Source organism: Xyrauchen texanus, chromosome 3 (assembly GCF_025860055.1).
Source record: "Xyrauchen texanus isolate HMW12.3.18 chromosome 3, RBS_HiC_50CHRs, whole genome shotgun sequence".
Lineage (NCBI taxonomy): Eukaryota > Metazoa > Chordata > Actinopteri > Cypriniformes > Catostomidae > Xyrauchen > Xyrauchen texanus.
This window is the reverse complement of record NC_068278.1, coordinates 18,077,258-18,100,312: the sequence shown is the minus strand read 5'-3', so window position 1 is coordinate 18,100,312 and position 23,055 is coordinate 18,077,258. Positions and strand designations below refer to the sequence as shown.

The window sequence follows — 23,055 nt, the reverse complement described above, 5'->3', positions numbered from 1 at the left end:
GATTTCCATGGCAACAGCTCTTCAGGAACTGTCCCAGCATTAATACTCTGCCACACCTGAACATCTACATACGAGCCACCAGTTCTTCACAGGACAAATTAATACACTGGCTCTACACTAAATTCGGAAACAATCTGTGTAAGTACTCTATTTCAAATGCACAATTTCTCTATTCTTCTTGATTTGAAAACAAATGACCAGTTTTTATTAAATAATTATGGTTAATTTTAAGTCTGGACTGAACTTAAGTAATTTTAAGTTTAAAACTTACAACAATACCAAGTTTATGGTTACTCTTTCTAAATCGAATTATTCAAGGCAGTATAATATTACAGGATGTTTAGGTATATGCAAAATAATCACAGAAATCAGAGTTTATATTATCAGAATATTCTGGGTTTAAGTCATATAACTGCATAGACTTCATATGGCAGGAGATTATTATTTACTTCTTGTCTGTGTAAATGTTCTGCACTTTAAGTAACAAATTATGAACCTCTCAATATTTCTTCACCATCATTGCACATACAGAACCTCTCTCGTTCCACGAGCACCATGACCTCCAGCTTCTCTACGCATAGTTTCTCTATGGGGCGGCAACCCTCTTCCTCCAGCATGTCCTTGCGTGATGGTGGGGTTCGGGGACGCTCTAAAGGCCAAGTGTCCATCTCCTCAGCCAATACTTTGTCCCTGTCTCGTTCCATCTCTTTGGGAAATGGCCTTAACATCCTTAGCAACCTATCACTGAATGGTTTGGGTGTCAGTGAGAAAGAGACCATGCAAGGTTTAAATGGCCGATTGGCCAGCTACCTGGAAAAGGTGCGTTCTCTTGAGAAGTCCAACGCTGACCTGGAGCTCAGAATTAAGCAGTTGATGGTTGAGCGTGCACCCAAAGGTCATGACATTGATGGACTGATGGCTCAAGCACATGCAATTGGACAAGAGGTTTGTGACTTGTGTCAGGTGTTCTAGTGCAATTATGATTTTTTTCATTTCATTACATGCGCAAATTTAGCTTTAGTACACTTTTGACATCACAATTCTGCTCACTAGGTGAGGAAAAAAACACTGGAGAATGCTCGTTTATTGCTGGAGATTGAAAATGCCAAGCTTGCAGCAGATGACTTTAGGATCAAGTGAGTTTTGCTCTTTTTGTTCCTTATTGTTCCTTATCCTTCGGAAAGATCCATCGTGAAATTAATTGTCATTTGAACTAATGTATAAGTACTGGTATATTTATATATATATTTATTTTTTACTTATATAAACAGATGGGAGGCAGAGGCTACTCTTTGTCATTCGGTTGAGAGAGATTGCCATGCTTTGAGAAGGGCAAAATCTGATCATGATCAGATCATTGCAACCCTCCGAGGAGACCTGGAGAGTCTGAAAGAGGAGCTCTATTTCCTGAGAAAGAATCATGATGAGGTTATATACATAACTGACACTTAAATTTATTTTACATGAGATATCATTCATTTGTCCCCTGTGATAGTATGATAAATCAATTCTGATCTTAGAAATTATAGTCAACTAGGAAAATGCACATTATTACATTTTCAGCAGAATTATCCTAATTGTTTCACCATCCACATTTTTTAAATACTTAGTACACAGTTTTCTAAATGTCTTTTTCAATTCCTTGATGGTTGAAGAGGATACACACTCCTTATCTCCCACAGAAGTCATTCTAACAGATGGAACGCCTCTGTGTGCTTTAAAGAGGAACACCCATTTCAAACTACTTTCTTTAGATAGATATGTACTGCAGGATAAGCAGTGTGTAAGAGCACACACTTATTACACACACTGACCTATAGTCTTGGTGAAGAAGTGTTTGGACAGACAGGTGCGGTTAAATGTTAAATTTAGCTCTAAACAAATGAATGACTTTACAATGAGCATCTGCACAGCAGGACATTTGAAATTGACAGTAGTCAAGGGAGATTAAGTAGTCAAAGAGGCAATGATATGAGATTCTATAGGAAAGTATGTTTTCCTGAAGAACAGAGCTGTAAGCCTTGATTCACAATTTAATCAATGTGTTGTAACACAATATTTATGTGCTGCATACAGCAACTCCAAAAAAGCATTTGGACACTTAATTCCGGGTGCAATTCAAGTTAAGCTCAATCAACATCATTTGTGGCCTAATATTGATTATCACAAAAATTTATTTTGACCTGCCCCTCCTCTTTAAAAAAAAGCAAAAATCTAAGTTACAGTGAGGCACTTACAATGGAAGTCAATGGAGCCAATTTTTGAACGTTAAAATACAATATAAAAAGTATAACCACAAGACATAAATTATATGTGTGTTAACATGATCTGAGTGTGATAAAATCGCTTACTAACCTTTTATATGTAAAGTTCTATTCAATTTTACAACTTTTTTGTCATGACAATGTAATGTCAACAAACCCTAAAATGACTGTAATAATTACAATTGAAACAACTTTACTGCTCAAATAATAAATTAGTTTTAACAGAAGAATTAATGTAAGTGCTTTTATAAAACTAAAAATGTCACATTTATGCCATTTAAACCCTCTAAAAGTTGGCCACATTCACTTCTGCTGTAAGTGCCTCACTGTAACTTTGATTTTTGCTTTTTGTTTTAAAGAAAAAGAGGGACGAGTCTAAATACATTTTTGCGGTAATCAATATAATGCCACAAATGCCGTTGATTGAGCTTAACTTGTATTGAACCTGGAATATTCCTTTAAGCTACACTTAAAACTGAATGTCACTGCATTAGATAATACAATAGATATACTGTTCAAAATTAAGAAATAAATTTCTGGTTGTCGAATTTAGTGGAACATGCCCATAGTTACTGTGATGAACAACAGCCTTTGGTTAATTGGCTAGGACACCATGTGTGAACTCGAGGGGAACTGACTTCATACATCCACAAACAATAACATTGACAACAGTTGGTTAAAAGTAATTGCAAACATTGCAAATAATGGCTAAGTGAAATTAGTTCTAAAAAGGGTCTATGGTGGAACTTGGTCTAACATTTAGCATCTAATGCAATTAAATTCATACATTTCAAGTGTGGCTTAAGAGTGTAAATACTTGGGGCCACAGTATTAAATCACTGATTCCCTCATCTCTGTCTCCATGAAGGAGATGAGTGCTCTAAAGAGCCGTCAAGCCAATGAGCAAGTGAATGTGGAGGTGGATGCATCCCAGGGCCCAGACCTGGGAGTCATCATGTCTGAGCTTAGAACCCAGTATGAGGCGATTGCACAAAAGAACAAAGAGGATGCTGAGATGTGGTACCTGAAGAAGGTCAGTATAACATCCAATATAGAATCCACATACAGCACACCTGAATAATCTATTTTAGATTCTTGATTTCACTGCAAACACAGGTGTGTTTGAATGAACACGTATTATCTAACACAATAAGCATGCCTCATGTGTGTGTGTATGTGACAGCTGGAGACCGTGCAGTCAGAGGTGAAGGAGAGTAATGAGGCTTTGCGTTGCACTCAGAGTGAGCTCAATGAAAGAAGACACTTCCTGCAGGCTTTAGAGTTGGAACTCGACAGTTTGCGCAAACAGGTGACATAAATGGCAGTTTATCCTCACTGCTAAATGAGCACTGATGAAAATTGATGAAACATTCAATATCAGCAATACCTGGTATACTGTCCTATAATCATTTACAATACCTCACAAATAAACCTGTGAAATATGCATAGTAACAGGAACATTGCTTACAGCATGGATTAAATGTCATGGTTATCAACAGAAGCAAGGCCCAAACACAGAGTGAAAAAACACTCTTTTTTAAGGTTTTATTAATCCAAAAATAAACACAGGCAAAACTCAAACTATCCTGAAGGGGAAAAACAATGTTCAGGGTGGTAAACAAAAGGACGGGCTGGGCTGGATAAAGAGGGAAAACACAGGACCGATGGACAGGAACAAGACCGAAGACCAAGAGGAACTCACTAGACCAAAGAGCAAGATGAACTGGCACTGGACAGCACACACAAGGAGACTAAAATATGACACCTGTGCGATAGTTCGGCCACAAATAAACCCAACAGCTCAGACCGAACCTCAGCACAACGTGAAGACAGATCGAGACCCGGGCGTGTTCGAGCGGCCGTCTTAGTATGCCCAAACTGCCATAGAGAGTCAGTTTCGTTCTGTAGTGACAATCATGTTTAATGTTTAATTTGCTTGTTATGGATACTATTCGGTAATCGGTACGAGGGAGAAGATATATGCGAATTGCGTTGTAATGTAATGTAAGTAGGAAACGCTGTAATGTCTGCTTGTTTATAGTGACAACACGTTTTGCTTGTTTTCATATTGAAGTGCTTGCTGTTGTCACATGTCATAATACATGATCGTTTGCTATTTAAATCTAGCATTTTAGTATAATTTTAACCAACTTTGCCTCAGGCGTTGCGCATGTGATGAGAATTTGCGCTTTTATTCAAGTGACCACGAGAAAAAGGCACTTTTGTTAAAAACATAAAACAAGTAACTCTGAACAAACACTTCCATGATCTCAATAAATGAGTGTGAAAATGTTTGTTTGTATCTTACCTCAGTTTCAGTGAACTTGTTTACGTTCAACTGATCTGTTCACTGTTTGATACAGATATACATAACTCGCTCCGGCTTTCAAGAAACAGGAAAAATTCACGACTTTAAATAAATAGATAATTACATGTGTAAGACGTTTGCCTTGTACGGATATACATGCCAATTTCAGATATAAAATCGTTGATTGAATGACTTATCGTTTACTCGCAGAAATGAGATGAATTTCCTATTAAGTCAATAAGGACATTAAAATGTTTGGGCAGAGTAATGTGGCAGCGCAGTGGCTTCACTGTTATGACGTCATGAGCATTCCAGTTCTATATACTATATATCAGTGGTGCAGCCCCAGTTTCACATTCAGTCCATGAAACCTTGCCAAGCAAAACATGGCTACCATCTGTAACCTTAGAAACAGCTGATCTAACCAGCTAGGAACAAGCACAAGAGTTTCACATTTAGGCTTACACCAAAAAACTCTTTTATATTATGTATTTATATATTAGATATATAATATTTCTGCCACATGTGATTAAACCTTAATAGTGAAACTTTATAATCGTGACATCTAGTGAACAAAGGTGGGTAGAGTAGACAAAAACTGTACTCAAGTAAAAGTATAATTACTTTTAAAAACATATTACTCAAGTAAAATTACTAACATAAATTATTACTTGAGTAAGAGTAATAAAGTATCCAATTAAAAGTGTACTCAAGTAGTGAGTAACTCGTTACTTTCACAAATGACATAATAGTTGTTTATTCCCCTATATTTCATTACATAATACACAATGAACGTGTACTACAGAATTATTATAATTATTATTTGAAATTATGTCATCATTCACCATCATGTTGTTTCAAACCCGTATGACTTACTTTCATTCATGCAACACTAAGTAGATATTAGACAGAATGTTTCCCACTATTTACTTTCAGTGAATAAATTTTTTTCTCCATATTTTGAAAGTGAATTGTAACTGAAACTTTCAGTCTCTAACATTCTGTCTAACATATTTTGTGTTCCACAGAATACAAAGCGTCACAATGGTTTGGAACACATGAGGGTAGGGAAATGATGACAGAATATTAAATTATGGCTGAGCTATCACTTTAAAGGGATAGTTTACCCAAAAATTTAAATTCTCTCATCATTTCCCTACCCTCATGTGTTCCAAACCATTGTGACACTTGCCATCCCAGATGACTTTCTTTCTTCTGCAAAACACAAATTATGATTTTTAGCTCTGTATTTCTGAATATTTCAGCTCTGTAGGTCCATGTAATACAAGTGAATGGGTGACAAAATGTTTATGCTACAAAAAGCACATAAAGGCAGAATAAAAGTAATCCATAAGACACCAGTGGTTAAATCCATATCTTCAGAAGTGATATGATAAATGTGGGTGAGAAACTACTCACTTGAGTAGTCACTACACACTAAACAGATCACTACTTGTCATTTTTTGCTAGACATTCTTCTCCCTGCCCAGTAGGGGGCAATATGCAGAGAATGTGAATCACCAAAAACACAAGAATAATGTGAAAGTGATCTGTTTCTCTGTTTCTCATCCACACCTATCACATCGCATGTGAAGATATTGATTTTACCACTGGAGTCTTATGGATTAGTTTTATTACCTTTTTTTGCTTTAAAATGTTGGTAATCCTTCTCTTTTGTATTGTATGGACCTACAGTGCTGAAAAATTCTTCTAAAAATCTTTGTTTGTGTTCAGCAGATGAAAGAAAGTCATACACATCTGGGATTGCATGAGGGTGAGTAAATAACGAGAGAATGTTCGTTTTTGGTTGAACTATCCTGAATATATTCTGTTATAACATATAGGTTATGATAATTTGGTCGAATGAGAAGCGAAACCCAGCTTGAATTGGAGTTTAAAGATACTAACGTATAACAAATAAACACAATAATGTACATTTGATAAAACATTTTTACTCTTTACTCTACGTCAGCATCCAAATTTACTCACTCATTTCGTTCACTCACTGCTGAGATATAGTGCAGTCACTGCCATTCTCTATATAGGAAATAGAGAACTTGTGAACAAGTAAACTATTTCGGACACAGCCACTCACTTCGCCATACGATCGCCTTGCGCCCCTCGCTGTGAACTGCAGAAATCTGTTTGCGTTCCAGTTGTCAATCACGTGAACGGCAGAGCAAAAGGCATTTATTTACACTCAGCTTTGATGGTTAAATGGATTTATACAGTTAATCAGCCTGAATTTCCAGTTTCCATTTTCCAGTGCCCCTGCTAGGGCGTGGGGTAAATACTTAAATACTGCTCATGACATGCGGGACAAAGCGCACTGATAGATCGCTGCACTGATTTAAAAATATAAATGTAAAAATGTGTCTCAAGAGCCCATATTTTCAGAATCACCCTGAAAATGACCATCACCATGTCACAGAAAAGCACGCATTATCATTAGGGCCACAACTTACCTCAGCGTGCTGCCTTCAGTTGTGTGAACGTCCGCTGTCGTAAAAGTCCCATTCAATAATCTCTCAATAAATTACACATTAATTTAAATTAAACCCAGTAATGTAACGACAGTAACGGCACCCATTGTAATGAAGAAAAGGTCAAAAAATGTCATTAGAAATTTACTTGAGTTAGAGTAAAAAGTACCCACTTTTAAACCTACTCTAGGGTTTAAAAGTGGGTACTTTTGGTTTTTTCAACCAAAAATAAATTACTCAAGTAAATGTAAGGAGTAAACTACCCACTACCCACCTCGGATAGTGACATACTTTAAAGCTTAAAAAAATACATACAATTAGTTTCAGTAAGAAACAAGCCAAAGTAATTTTTCAGTAAAAATCTTGACATCTGCAGCACGTTCATGAGTACTATAAGAGCTCATTCACAGTGGCACATGGCAAACTTGTGTTGTTGATAGAGCAAAAAGCAATGCAAGATCTCACATGAACATGCTTGTCACTTTGAAATAGCTTTTCTCATAGCGCTCATGAACACACAACACATTTTCATTTTTGACGTCTTTCGTTAAAGGCCACTGAGTAACCCAGTGAGCTGTTTGAGTCATCGGACTCTTGCAAAGTTTTTCTTTGGTGTTTTTTGCATTTTTAGGCGACGCAATGTTTTGGCTTCATTTGGAACAATTTTTATTAGAGGAGCAAACACAGACAAAATAACTGGCCAATATTTTACATTTAAGCTCTCATATATTGCTTATACAGTATATTACATTTGCAAGCATGTATTCATTAGTTTGTTGACAAAAAGGACAGAGACATGTCAAGGCTATCCCTTCAGCAAGGGGAACCACAGTCCCCTTCATCTGCTGCTCTTTCTGAAGTAAACAAACACAATATTTCAACATGTTTATACCTGTATAATTAATCACTCTGTAATGGATATGAAGCCACAAGTGATGACAGTCTAAAAACACATCAGAAGACATATACTTCCCATGGCCTGGACAGATGATAAGGCCTTTTCAGCAGGCTTAATTGTTCACACATACCATTTTTAGATCAGGCATTATACAGTACAAGGAAATTTGATCTTGTTGGCACTCATGTCTAATGATCACAACCTAAAGCAATTAGTTAATCATTTTGAGCTTGCACGTTTTCTATCTCATTACTGACTGAACATTATGGCTCACCTCAGGTTGGTGTTCTTGAGGGGAACCTTGGAGAGACTAATCAAATGTACACTATTGAGATTGAACGACTTCAGGGTGCACTTAAACAGTTGGAGGATGAACTCTCACATCTGCGTCTGGATATGCAAAGAATTAAAACTGATTATGAGCAGTTACTGCGCATCAAACAGAATCTGGAGCTGGAGATCACCACATACAAAAGGCTGCTGGATGGAGAGGAAGTGTAAGATGATTCATGTTTTTGTTTTTTTTAAAGCTGAAAAATGCTGTCTTCTTACAAGCAATGCTGAGGGAAGCTTGTTTCTTACATATGTAATCATTTGAGTAATTTGTTTTATTTCTATTTTTAGGATAAAAAAAATACCTCCTGCTAAAAGTAAGTCTGTTCTTAAAGGGACAGTTGTAATACTGTACTATAATGCACAAGATAATATATCAATGCTAATTTAACAGTAAATTGTATTAAAGTGGTCATATTATGAGGAATTTTATTTTTCTTGACCTTTTGATATAAAAAATGTGTTCAATGAACTATGATCAACATTGTGTATTTTTTATTTAAAACCATCTCCACAATCCCAAATAATAATTTATCCAACCTAGCAGCAAAAACTGCTTGTAACGTTATAAGTGGACCGAATGGGGAATACAATTATAAATAATGTATGTTACGATTCCTTTAAGTTTAGCTGTACTGTAATTGTCTATGACTCTGACATTGTGACTCTGCAGGGAACGTTAACAATACAGAGATGATTAGACAACATGAATTACCTATTATATAAAAGTTTATAATTGTATTTTATTATTTTATATTAAAATTATATAAAATATACTGTTTTTCTTGCCCTTAAAGAAGAGCCTGAAGTGAGGACCAGGAAGATTGTCAAGGTGGTCACCCAGACCATGGTAAATGGAAAGGTGGTGGATGAATCGAGTGAGGTGGAACAGATAGAGGAACACAAGTGACACTGATCCAAAGCCATGTTTTTCTACTTTGTAATCAGTGGTAAATGAGACCAATCACAGTGATTTATTCAGTGATTATATATCCAGTAACTGAATAAACAATCCATTATTAAAAAGTAAGTGATGTGTCAGTTGTCTTTATTTTTTTACTATCAATTGTTTTCCTTCAGGAAATAAATGCAACATAAAAATGTAAAAGGGCTTTAGAAAAGTAACATATGCTCTTTAATAAATATCTATTCTTATACATTTCTTACTTTTACATTCACTGTGGAGCGTATATATTCGTATGATATTCTTTTTTCTTCACTTTTCTAGGTCTGATTCTATAAGTCAAGTTGCAATAGAGCATGTCATATAAGAATAGAACAAAGTCAGACAATGAAACAATATACATGCGAAACTAGCTGATATCCTGAATGGGGTACTAGTGGTAGTGATGGGTAGAAAAATGATATCTATAGCTGTGGATGGGGATTTAAACCTGTCTGGCCACAGTGGCTGTGCACAGTGCTGTGTGAGAAACTGAGCCAAAAGACAAAGACAGAAAAGTCTCAGAACAAGCTAAAGAAAAAGCCCTGACACCAAAACTCTGGTTTCAAATGTCATTCTTTTGTGATGGTTTCTGAGTTGTATGTGGAAAACAAGTGTCTTTACTTTGGTTGTCAGGATGATAATTGCACTCATAAGCTCTTTATTTTCAGGTTTTAAAGTGGTTAACAAATATGTTAAGGCAAAAACATTGCTATTTTATTTCTTCTTCAGTAAATGCTACTGTGCCAAGTTTTATTTTCCATTGATGTATCTTAATGAACACAGGCCAGTTTCATATGTCCATGACCTGAAAACATTTTTTTATGTTCAAAGATAACCAAATTACTGAACAAAGTGTCTACATTCATAATTTTAATTTGCAGGCTTAATACAACATATATCTTGACTATTTGGGATAAACATTCATAGCTCATATGACAAAATATGTAACAACTCTCAAAAACAAAAATACTGGGCAGATTCAGATTAGTTTTTAACTTTTATGGAACACAATGTATGCTTCAAAACTGTGCAATACTAATCTATAATGATTTAATATTGATCAGATCTCACCCAAAGTGATTGTATAACTTCAGACACATTAAACAACTTGAGCCATATAGATTACTTTTATGCTGCCTTTATGTCCATTTTGAATCTTGAAAGTTTTGGTCTCCTTTGACTTACATTATATGGACACATTACATTATATCTTCGCATATGAGTTTGAGATGGCATAAAAGTGAGTAAATTATCATATTATTTTCCATCATATTTGAGTGAACGAAACCTTTAAGTTTAAATCGCTCTTAAAATTTCACTTTCCAAATACCCCTTTTTCCTCCACAGGTGTCTAAGTTCTATTTTTTCCTAATTTCTTAGCACTGTTGTACTGTAAAATCTTATTCATTCCTTAACAGCAAGTCATTACAATGCAATTACAGATTAATAAAACTGTGCGGAAGGATTTGGTGTAAATTACGGTCATCACAGAACAGTTCCTCGCTGCCTCTGTATAACACTGCCGCCTTATGGTGAAAACCCCAAACAACGACTAAAGAAGAATTCAACTTTCTTCTTTCTCTGTTTTAGCACGCACGCGCATACGCACACACAAGTTAATATGATCTTAGATATTATGAATATTAAATAATATATCCATAATATATCATGATGACTCTCACGAATCCTTAAAATAAATAATTAAAATATATTTTGCATTAATAAAATGAAGCACTTAGGACCATTCATGTTTTGCATAGTGTCATTATTTTCAAGACACATTTTATCCCCCAATTCTCATAACGGTAAAGCGTCCAGAATTTATTTTTAGTTACTATTTCAATAGTTTTTTCGATGTTGATTATTTAACCTTCACATAAAAAAGCTGTTGTGCGTGTTAATATAAATCAGAAATTATATTAGAGTGAAAATTAAAGTCAGTAATTGGAAGTAGGCTACTGCTATGATGCAGGCCAATAATTACTTTATAGTTTCAAAAATATATGTCGCATTGCGGTAATGACAATTGGTAAGGAAATGTGCGCTTTTGTCATGACAATTATCTCACAATGTGAAACATTATGTAATTTGAATTATTTTTTTTGCAATGAATAGTACTTATATATTATATAAAATATACAGTAAATAAAAATAATATATATAAATATATATAAAAGCCCTTTTACATCCTTCCGCCCCGTCGAGGAATGTGTAATATCTGTGTGCAGCCACCTTAGTTTTTTGGGAGGCGCAACATAAATAAAACTACATCGAGTCACCTGTAATTGTGTCCTGCCTCTTTAAATTTCGCCAACCAATCATAAAGCTCTTCTGGCTCCAGCACATCCTTTTCCGCCTCAAGCCACATTTTAAAAACACAGGCGTTTCATCTCCTGGAGGACAACGTATTTCAAAACGCCCTGACTGAGAAAAAAAAAAAAAAACAGGTATTTATATTAAATATATCTATATTTACCTCGGTCTTGCGATTGTTCCTACTTTGTAAATTCTCCGCTATTCATCCACTGTTTATAGTGTTTCCAGGCCTTTACTAACATCATCGTGACAACTTAAACCGCTCGTATTTTCAGATAATGTAAGCCAGCATCTTATTATTCATATTCAATAACAAAACATTTACATGTCTGATAGGCCGTTACGTTAAATACGTGTGGTAAAAAACGAAATAACATAACGAGACCGATTTGATGGAATAACCTTTCAGTTATAAATGTGAAAATGTGTTACTTGTATTAAATTGTGCATTCCGCTTATTTGCAGTGTACAATGGCCCAGGACGGGGTAATCCTACAATTTAACTTTCCAACGTTCGGGGACTCCATGCTCCAAAAGATGGATGTTCTTCGTAGAGACCGACGTTTCTGCGATGTAATCGTCCGCATCAATGACTTAGAAGTGCCTGGACACAAAGTGGTATTTGCTGCTGGTTCCCCATTCCTTCGAGACCAGTTTTTCCTTCAGGACTCACAGGAAGTACAAATATCTACACAGCAGGATGCAGATGTTGGACAGAGACTTCTTCTCTCCTGCTACACTGGGACACTTGAGTTTCCTGAGCTGGAATTAGTACACTATTTAACTGTTGCTAGCTTCCTACAGATGGGTCATATTGTAGAGCAGTGCACCGAAGCTCTAAATAAATTCATTAAACCTCATGAGGTCAAAGATGAGCGTGGATCATCTCGGCAGCCATCGGATTTTAACGCACAGCGTGCCCCACCTGTTGTGGAGACACTGTGTGATGAAGATGACGAGGTGGACAATGATGGGGAAGATGACTTGGAGGATGATGATGTGATCATAGAGCCAAAATCTCCACCAATGTTCAGAAACTCTCAGCACAGGAGCAGAGAAGACAGTCCCATTAGCATTGTTAAGGTGGAGGCAATAGATAATAACCGAATGCAAGGCATCACTGATAACTTCCAGACTCGCTCGACTCGTTCTCCAACACTTCGCACACCAGAGCCACAACACTCCCTGATAAACTCCACAGTGGAAACCCGCTCCACTGAGATTTCGGTTAACCCTGCGGCTGAATATTCCCACTCCCCACCAGGGCCCAGTGGGTCTGGGAAGGGTAACCTTTGGGGATGCTCCAGGAATGTTGACAAAGGTATGCAGTGGTACCACCAGTGCCCGAAATGTGCCCGTGTGTTCCGTCAACTGGAAAACTATGCCAATCACTTGAAGATGCACAAGTTGTTTATGTGCCTCTTGTGTGGAAAGACGTTTACTCAGAAAGGAAACCTGCACCGGCACATGCGTGTTCATGCTGGCATCAAGCCCTTCCAATGTAAAATATGTGGAAAGACTTTCACTCAGAAGTGCTCACTGCTGGACCATTTGAATCTTCACAGTGGGGACAAACCACACCGTTGTAATTACTGTGACATGGTGTTTGCACATAAACCAGTTCTCCGCAAACACCTGAAGCAGATCCATGGCAAGAACAGTTTTGACAATGCTAATGAAGGGAGTTTGCTGGAAGGGCTATAAATTAATAGACCAATATAAAACTATTATATTCATATACACAAGATACATGTCTTTTGAGATACAGGTAATTCTGTGAATACATATTACTAGTAGGGTGGCACAATTATGACACAAATCATAATTATGAATGATTTCCCTTAATATTGTAATTGCGATTAATTTTGATTAATACGATTTACATTAAAATACGTGGATCAAACAAATGCCATATTTACTTGTGTAGGCTACACTTCCAAAACAAGCAGGGAACTGTTTCTGAATGACTTTTTAGCTGTTTTATCAGTAGGATGAAAAACAAATTGATTTTTAACTAATTTCAATTATACACAGAAAACAAACAACAGACTTGTTTTTGACTGGTTAAAATGCTCTACTTCTTCAAAAACACACATTAAATAGATGCAACAAAGAGTGATTAAATCGAAACTTCTCATGATTAACAGTTAATTGTGGCAGCTGTAATTGTAATCTCAATTAATTATTTGATTACTCATGCAGCCCTAATTACTAATAAGTGTATTCAAAATTGATCAATATCACTTGTGTGCTAATTGATCAGTATGTTTGTATTCAAAGGCAGGTTTATTGCCATTTTTTCACATTTCAGTCAAAGGGAGAAAAAAACGATGTAGTATTGAATGCTGTTGTGGCATTATTTCACCGGGTCATATCTTTTGTAAAGATTACAATGTACTGTTACAGTATATCTACCAGACCATATTTTGTTTTTGACCAAGTCAACAGTGTAATGCTAGCTATTTGAATGAGTGCTGATTTATTACTTCTACTTTACTCATTTGGAAACACAAGCTATATTTGGACACTATGTGTAACTCTTTGTCTATACTGAATGTTGTCATACTTTCATCAGTGTAAACATGCGATAACTTCGAGAAGTGTTGTGATTTATTAATTAATAAACTCAGATACTGAATTAAATGTGCATTCCTGTGGGTGTTGGAAACTAAATTATTATATTGATATATGCATGAAAAAAGGAGGACAGCAAGCCAGTAAATGGTCTGCACTTATATAGTGCTTTTTTTAACCTTCGAGGTTACCAAAGCGCTTTGTGAATGGGTGATTGGGACACAGTATACCCATACACCAATGGCAGTATATTCATAGTATAATGCAGATTAAAGCATTCAAATGTCAAGACTGGGTCCAACAATGTTTATTTCTTTGGGGTAGTCTATCTCAAGTGGTCCAATACAGGTTGCTTGACCATTTTTGTAATTTTATTTTTTAGTGATTGTCCATTTATTGGTATTGCAAAACCACAAGTTATATTTATTTATTTTAATTGGCTTAACCCCGGGGCCATCTTTGTGTCATGGCACATGACAAATTTCGGTTATTCAACTGTTATACTCAACTAATATCTCGGCTCAGGATGGTGCTAGCTCCTTGAAACAAAAAAAAAAAATATATATATATTTTCACATTTCTTGTTTTTTAGACTTAGAACACATGTCATATTGTAATGCTCAAGATTGCTCAAAGTTTCACTTTTAGGGTCAATTTATAATGGGAAGTGTTCGAGTCGCAGTCTTGTTTTATTAGGGGGTACCTAGGTACAGCGTGAATGCAGAACATATAAGGTTTGAGACTTGTCTTATTTATTTTTTATGGGGGCGAGAAAGTGCCATTTAAAAAAAACAAATTCCCCTCACTTTCGGGTTGAATATCTATTGTGAGGGACCAGATTGGAACCTGCAATTTTCACAAAAATAAGTCCTCTATAGTAGCATTCTGCTGTAATGCATTGATTTGAGACTCCACAGGTTACACAGCTAAGGCTAGTAGAAATCTGGGGAAAAGACTACTTTATTCATGCATTTTGAGATATGAACATGTAAAGTAATTATGTTTATGACTAATATATATACACCAATGAGATCTAAAATGTTACTACTTTTGATATTGGCAACAGTGAAGCAGGGTTCTTCAAAAAGTTAATTAACAAAATTGTTCAGTTTTAAGTGACCTTAATGAACTGTATGTGGAGTTTAAAAATCAGCACCCAGTTAAAAATAAGGAGATCAAAATTGTGTGTGCTGGGAGGAGCATCTGGAACTCACACTGTACGTGTCTGCACACAACATCATGCTGATGGTTGAGTCAGCAAAGCTAAAAGTGGACTACAAGGACCTGCTGGAACTTCTAGTCTGTATGCTTAACATCAGTGTCGAGGTATAGAGGCCTTACTGCAGATGCTTGAAGAGTCAGCTAAAGATGATAAACTACCTGTTAACATCACCTTTAAGCGGTGGGTGGGTTATGATTGACAGAGCAGATATGATCACTGTCATTTTCCCTCTGAATGAATTCTGTTTCTCTGGCTGAGAAACTCAATGTGTTAAAGACACACCATCGGTTGAGGACATCAGTGTGGAAAAACAGTGATGTTTTTATCAAATTCTTCCACCCACCTGGACCAAGAAAATCATTCAAAATGTCTACTGAGGACAAAGTGTGGATTCCCATGAACAGTGTTCTCAGAAAATGACACCTGCCGAATTGACTACCGTCACTGGACGTTCCCACAACATTTCAGAAAGACTGAGTGAGGAAATTTCACAGCTTCTAATAAAACATGTACACGTAAACATGTAAAATACTGTTCATTTTTGTTATGCTTATATTACATCTGTTCATTTCTCAAAATGCATGAATAAAGTAGGCTTTTCCTCAGATGTCTACTAGCCCAAGCTCTGTAACCAGTGGAATCTCAAACTCAGTATTTTACAGCATAATGTTACTATTGAGGACATATTTCTGTGAAAATGTCAGGTTCCAATCTGGTCCCACACCAGAGATATTCAACCCGAAAGTGAGGGGAATTTAAAAAAATGGCACATTCTCGCCCCAATAAATAATAAATAAGACAAGTCTCAAACCTGAAATGTTCTGCATGCATCCTTTACTTACCTAGGTACCCCATAAAAAAAATAAACTTCCCTAATAAATTGACCCTAAAAGTAAAACTTTGAGCATTACAATTGGACTAAGTCTAAAGTCTGTTCCAAGTCTAAAAAACAAGAATGTGCAAAATGTTTATATATGTACATGCACCTTGTAATGTGCTCTAAAGATCAAACCATCCTGAGCAGAGATATTAAGGTTTCTGTAAACAACTATGTAACCAAAATGTGTCATGTGCCATGACACAAAGATGGCCATCATGGCCATTTATTTTACATAAATCAAGTAAAATAGAAAAACTGGATAACTGCAATACCAGAGGTAAATCACAAAAAACAATGAGGAAAATAACAAAATGGTCAAGCAAAAAACTTTACAATTATTGGACCACTTGACTGAATTGACCCCTTTACAATTCTATGACAACTGTGGCATGGTGGCAGAGCGCTACCGTGGACACATAGCATGTCGACCTCCGTCCACTGGAAGGTTGACACCTGTTATAAAGGTTGCAGCATCGGATGCCAAGAAGGCAATAGCTTGAGCTACTTCCTCAACTTCACCCGGTCTGCCGAGAGCATGAGTCACCTTGCACTTCTCAAGGAACTGGAGCAATGCAGAGAGAACACAGAGTTATTTTTGTGGTATCTCTTCTACTGTTAAACATGCATCATAGAGTAATAAAGAGTTAGACAAAAAATGATATATTCATTCAGTACCTGAGTATACTGGTCATCATCCAGTCCTGCACGCTTGTGAACTTCTGTAATAATTACCCCTGGACTGTAAAGACAAGTCATTTTAGGTAATTTCATATCACATTAATAAGTAGCTTTAGGCTATGTAAAACAACATAACAAAAATAAACTTACCATACTGAGTTGACACGTACTTGCTTTGACGCTAACTCTAAAATCAAAATGATGAGGAGAGGAAATGAATACCATCACATTTCCCAAGGCAGAGGGTCAGAATTTGTTCTATCAATTAATTACAACTAGTAAAATAAAATGTAGGTTCTAGAGATGCCACCTTACCAAGAGCGACACAGCATGTGAACTGGTCAATTGCTGATTTGGACATACAATAGGCAAGTACACCAGGAAACTATAACAGATAGAAAAATCATGTGTATGCAGATAAAACAAAGCCAACAACACAGACATATGACACCTGTCAAGAAAATGTCTTGGTCCGATTTTACTCCAAAATCAAGAAAATTACATTTATTTAAATGACGATTAAGATTTTATACATCAAGACATTATTTTCATGACAGTTACACACATTTTACCCCCAAATATTATTACCGCAATGCAAATAAGATGGTCAATTTGATATTCCCATTTCCACAATGTGAAAAATAGTAGTACTCCTTTGGTACTGCCTTTCATATTTGCAGATTTTAATTCTAAAAAGAATTGTACAACAGCAACTTTTTTGTGTTATGGTAATGAAAATCATCATTGAAAACAGTGGCAATATTAGACAAAAAAAAAAAACGCTTTACGGTAATGAGAATTGGGGAGGGGGGTAAATGTCCTTTAGTGTCCTGAAAATAATGTAACAATGCAAAAATCTAAAACAAATAGTAGGCTTTATTTTCTGTTAGTAAAGTTTCATATTTTTATATCGATATTGGGTTAAAAATGATCAGGACATTTGCTTGACAGGTTTCGTGAGAATCACTCATCTATACTGGCCACTCTGTATACAGTATAGATGGTTCATGGCTCATTTGGTCCTCATGTATAAATTGATGAAACTCACTGATCGTTGCCCGTTCACACTGGACACATTCACAATCGATCCTTTAGCTTTGATGAGATGTGGCACACATAGGTGAGTCAGATGATATACTGATCTGAAAAAAATTTAATACAAATCGTTGTCCTTAAAGATGAAGTATGCAACTTTTTCTGTGTAAAAGTACTTTCTCCTATCCAAGCATAATATGCAGAGACAGCTTAGGTTAATTTTCTTAAAAACTGTAAGTGTAACCGTGTTTCTGTAGCTATTAAACATTCTTTTTTTTACGACCTAAATCAACCAATGGCGTGAGTTGGGGGAAGGGCTAACCTTTGTTTGACCAACAGTAGTACCGTGCGTTTTCAGAAAGCTGTTTTTTTTTTTTTTGGTTTGGCTGAGCAGAAATGACATAATTAAGCTCTAAAGAGTGAAAGTCCTAAATCTTTATATAATTATCTACTGTACACAGGCTAATTAACACCCTAATAATTAAGCAGTTACCTGACATTAACTGACATGACCTTATCGTACTGGGCCATATCAGTTGTCTCTATGCTGCCCATGGCGAGGATTCCTGCACTGTTGATGAGGACATCCAGCTTTCCAAAGTGAGCAATGGTCTCTTCAACGGTCCTCTTCACCGTGTGCTCGTCTGTCAAGTCTCCTGGCACTAGTAAAGGCTAAAGAAATTGAAGAGGAGCCACGAGGAGGATATAGATTATGGTTTTTTTTTAAGCAAGGAAAATACTTTTTTGACAGTTTGAACAGTTATTTTATTTGCTTTACTTTAACTGCCCCACATTCTTCACACTCTTTTGCAACTTTGGTGAGATTCTCCACATCGCGTCCATTCAGTGCCAGCCTGGCACCCAGTTTAGCGAACAGAATCGCTGTGCCAGCTCCTATTCCCGAACTCGCGCCTGTGATCAGTGTGACTTTGTCCTTCAATGAGCCGACCTAAAACGCAAAATCATCAGTTTGTTGTACCATTCGAAAGCAAACAGTTTATCAGTGTAAGTGGCTGATTTACGGTTTCACTCTATAATTTTGAAGTTCAGTATTTGTAACAACCTACTTTGAAAGCATCTGCAGTTGCCATTGCGAGTCTGATATTCAATCGATGCTCCTCGAGTTTTATATTTCCTCACGCTCACATGTGCAAGTTACGTCACTGCGACATGTGCAAGTTACGTCACTGCGTACGATTGGAAATGCTGCGTAATGACAATTCCAACCCATCGACTACATCGAAGAACACGACAATCAAATCAGTTGCATTGTTCAAACGTTTTTCATGAATGAGTGTAAATATCTGCACCTTTATCCTGGGCCAATACCTTATCTGGGAAAATATTTTATTTATTATACTTTTGTTTACCTATATTTCCGGGACATTTGGAATCAAATAATTTCAAAATTGAAGTCCTCATTCATTGTACTTCAAAATAGTTCATAAAAAACCCGAGCAAACTGTAGTTAAAGGCAGGTGACACTGAAACCAATAATATTTAGAGAAAATATTTATATGTCAAAGGAGGAGATATTTTTTGTAAAATATGTTTAGGCATTAAAAATAAAACAAAGTTTAAGAATATGTATGTGGTGGTCCTTTTTGCCATCGGGACAAACTGTTCAGAGTACAGTCAATATCTGCCGAAGTAGCATTTCCAATTGAGAAATGTTCGGTACGCTTACAAACTGTTTGCTGCCCACATTTTTCAGAATGGTTATTTATCCATACACAGAAAAATTTGAAAGATGGCTACTCACGAGAAGTAAACTGTAACCATGCCAAAGAGCCTAAAATCGGTATGGAATGTCACACAAGAAGAGTCTGATGGTGGAAAAGTTGCTGTGGGTCTTCAAAACTGAGATTTATGTATAAAAATGAATGAATGAAGTACCATGAAATGGTAAAATAACATCACAAAAATATATATGTACAGTAGAAGGCATTATGCGTCATTAATGCTACACAACAAAATCAGTTAGCCAGCAAATGGGTTGGCATGGATGGTAGTATCCTTAATATGGACATCATTTAGAGGACGAAATGTCTTTTCATTGACAGGGAGTTTCTCTAGTTCATCCAGAGTCTCTAGTCCATCTATAATCCTGTAATAGAGAAAGAGTTGGTAATGAATTGCATTTCATTTCAACAGAACACAATCAATACAATTATAACAGCATTATTCAATTCATATGAGCAACTTTAAGGGTTAGTCTTTTAAATTATCAAATCACATAAAAGCAAAACCAAAAATAATGCACAAATTGGTCAAATATGACAATTCTTCAAGGCTGACTGAAATAAATCAGACTGGACAGTTGGCATTAAGCACAGATCATTAACATAACGTACTTTCCAAAAACAGTGTACTTCATGTCCAGGTGAGGCTGTTTTGCATATGTGAAGAAGAACTGTGAAGCATTTGTGTTTGGTCCATTATTTGCCATGGAAACTACTCCCCGCACATTGTGCTACAGAAGACAAACATTAAAACGGTTAAATGGGAAGATTCAAGACAGTTGAAACATTTTATGGAGAAAGTCATGCTTGTACAGAAATGAGGATTTTGGTAATATGCTACATTTGGCACATGATTAATAAGATGTTTTCAATTCCAATATAGATTGCTTTGATTTTTCAACACACATCATCAAACAGAGGCAGAAGCTACAGCTCAAATTAGCCTGTTTTTGAAGACAGTTTAAGTTAAAAGTAACTTTCAAATACGACCTTCAAGTAGTCTTATATTTGGAAGTTATTTAGCCCATTAGTACAAGTCTCAAGTTCATAAACCTTATATATATATATATATATATATATAAAAGTTTAACAATAGCCTATACATCAATTAGGAATGTGCATGAGTAATCCAACCAACGGACGAGGACCTGCTTTTATGGTTGAAAGAAACTGTGAAGCGGTACGAGAAACTCGGAAGCTTATCAGGATGTATGTGCATTAAATCTCTTAACACAGGCAGAGTGCATTTTATAAAAGCCAACTTTCACCACTTGTTTTTCTAAATAATAACATGTGAAATTATTATTTTATTTTATATATGTGCATTACCCTAATGACATCAGCTTTGGTTTCTACGTTTATTTTTAATTTTAAATATATATTTATTATTAATGCTTAATGTTCATTTCATTTTTTCCCCCAAAAGAAAAGCATACTTTGTTGAAGTTACCTAATTTTGAAATCTGTCTCGGTAACATTTGTGAATAAATACAAATTTCACGCGTCACTTGTTATTTTTTTACGAGACGTCGATTACTAGTTTTTTGTGGGTTAGAGTACTTGACTACAAAATAACCTGAAAATACCCATGTATAACATCAATACATACTTTAAGATGTTCACTGAATTCATCGTCAAAATGTTTTCCCCAAATGCTGGTGCCTCCTTTGCCTGTGCCTGGGGAAAACAACAGTATATATTTTTTTTAACCATGGAGAAAAAAAGAAAAGAAAAAAGTAACAAAACTGTATAATGTAAAAACTAATTAAAAAGTTGTATGACTGAGTAGGAACAGTTAAATATCACTTACCTGTTGGGTCACCAGCCTGAACCATAAAGCCCTTTATATTTCGATGAAAAATACATCCATTGTAAAATCCACTAGCACACAATGCAATAAAATTCTGGAGGGAATACAAATCATAATGAATGTATGATTATATTGTATCGCTTATTTAAACGACAACGACAGGTTGAAAACATTAGTATGGTATAGTTTAAAGAGTATAAACATAGAATAACGATTTACAGCAAGCATGCAAACATTATAATGCACGTCTTACTTCACAGCTTTTCGGGGATTTCTCGCAAAACAATTCTATTTTTAAATCACCAAGATCTGTGTGCAGCGTGACAGCCTAAGAGAAAATGAAAGAGATATACAAATGTTATAGTTTTGCAGACTATCCACATAATTTCAAATGGCTATGTTGTGAGCAAGCGGTCTCTACAATACGATATACAACCAGTTCAATCGTTACATGCTCACAAGATAAAACTGGAATATAAATCACACACTGTTCAGCATTCAGCAGAGAAGCGAAAATAAATTCTTACCATGTTCTGACGGTTTGGGCAAAAATGACATGCGTTCTAACAGCCTACTGCGTGTGTGTTTCACAGTCAAAAATGTCCGATGAATATTGGGCTCAAAGCATTGGTTCCTCTTCGTCTACATGCGGTAAACTATTACACAGTGCCACCTTTTAAGATTTTCCCGTAATATATAAATATCACTTTGCTAAATTGTTAGGCAGGTGTGAAAAATAATGTACAGTAAGGATGTTTTACAAAATAATGGCATTCATTTTTTTTTAATTATCAAATGACGTCATACAAGGTAAAAAAAACAAACAAAAAACTATGCCCACCCTATTACTTTAAGACAGCATTAATTATCCTACAGTAGGCACACACACACACAGTTGTATATTATTGTGGGGACTCTCCATAGTCTTTCATGCATTTTATGGATTTTATAAAGATCTAATGAGAATTTCTATCCCCTAACCCTATCCCTAAACCTCATAAACATTTTTGCATAGTTTAGTATGTTTACTAAGCCATTTCCCTCATGGGGACTGCTGGCTGGGCCCCACAATGTAGGTGATCTCAGGCTTTACTATATCCTTGTGGGGAAATTTAGTCCCCACAATGTAATTTATACATATACACACACACACACACACACACACACACACACACACGCTTATATCAGGCATGTGCTGTGGGCTGTGAGACTGGACATCAAAGATTTTTTGCGAGGACGATCATCTGTCCTTCCTGTCTCCCTGTAGCGCTGTCTTAGGTATCTCACAGTACGGACATTGCAATTTATTGCCCTGGCCACAACTGCAATCCTCATGCCTCCATACAGCATGCCTAAGGCAAGTTCATGCAGATGAGCAGGGACCATGGGCATCTTTCTATTGATGTTTTTCAGAGTCAGTAGAAAGGACTCTTTAGTGTCCTAAGCTTTTATAACTGTGACCTTATTTGCCTACCGTCTGTAAGCTGTTAGTGTCTTAACAATAGTTCCACAGGTGCATGTTCATTAATTGTTAAACCCTTTACAATAAAGATCTGTAAAGTTATT

The 23,055-nt window shown here is 36.0% G+C and overlaps 4 protein-coding genes across 5 annotated transcripts; 2 read left to right on the top strand and 2 right to left on the bottom strand.

The window, feature by feature from the left end:
• Nucleotides 1-555: 555 nt before the first annotated feature.
• krt1-c5 (keratin, type 1, gene c5) lies at nt 556-9,557 on the top strand. Its single transcript, XM_052105894.1, has 9 exons — nt 556-945; nt 1,054-1,136; nt 1,272-1,428; nt 3,133-3,297; nt 3,448-3,573; nt 8,233-8,450; nt 8,578-8,603; nt 9,084-9,192; nt 9,515-9,557. The coding sequence occupies exons 1-9, from the start codon at nt 556-558 to the stop codon at nt 9,555-9,557; spliced, it is 1,317 nt and encodes a 438-aa protein (XP_051961854.1).
• Nucleotides 9,558-11,574: 2,017 nt separating this feature from the next.
• Nucleotides 11,575-14,115, top strand: zbtb26 (zinc finger and BTB domain containing 26). Of its 2 annotated transcripts, none has more exons than XM_052105905.1 (2): nt 11,575-11,679; nt 12,014-14,115. In XM_052105905.1, exon 2 carries the CDS (start codon nt 12,020-12,022, stop codon nt 13,250-13,252), a length of 1,233 nt encoding a protein of 410 aa, XP_051961865.1. In that variant the 5' UTR covers nt 11,575-11,679; nt 12,014-12,019; the 3' UTR covers nt 13,253-14,115. The 2 variants fall into 2 exon arrangements, with proteins under 2 accessions (XP_051961865.1, XP_051961870.1); XM_052105910.1 differs by lacking the exon at nt 11,575-11,679 and adding an exon at nt 11,689-11,828.
• Nucleotides 14,116-15,023: 908 nt separating this feature from the next.
• Nucleotides 15,024-19,145, bottom strand: zgc:101858 (uncharacterized protein LOC449555 homolog). Its single transcript, XM_052105921.1, has 8 exons — nt 19,005-19,145; nt 18,716-18,886; nt 18,431-18,609; nt 17,951-18,044; nt 17,218-17,287; nt 17,053-17,089; nt 16,900-16,963; nt 15,024-16,786 (listed from the first exon to the last, which is right to left on the bottom strand). The coding sequence occupies exons 1-8, from the start codon at nt 19,026-19,028 to the stop codon at nt 16,628-16,630; spliced, it is 798 nt and encodes a 265-aa protein (XP_051961881.1). The 5' UTR covers nt 19,029-19,145; the 3' UTR covers nt 15,024-16,627.
• Nucleotides 19,146-19,456: 311 nt separating this feature from the next.
• ppil3 (peptidylprolyl isomerase (cyclophilin)-like 3) lies at nt 19,457-22,078 on the bottom strand. The gene is made up of 6 exons (XM_052105933.1): nt 22,017-22,078; nt 21,743-21,817; nt 21,490-21,583; nt 21,289-21,356; nt 20,292-20,410; nt 19,457-20,044 (listed from the first exon to the last, which is right to left on the bottom strand). The coding sequence occupies exons 1-6, from the start codon at nt 22,017-22,019 to the stop codon at nt 19,918-19,920; spliced, it is 486 nt and encodes a 161-aa protein (XP_051961893.1). The 5' UTR covers nt 22,020-22,078; the 3' UTR covers nt 19,457-19,917.
• Between the last annotated feature and the right edge of the window lie 977 nt (nt 22,079-23,055).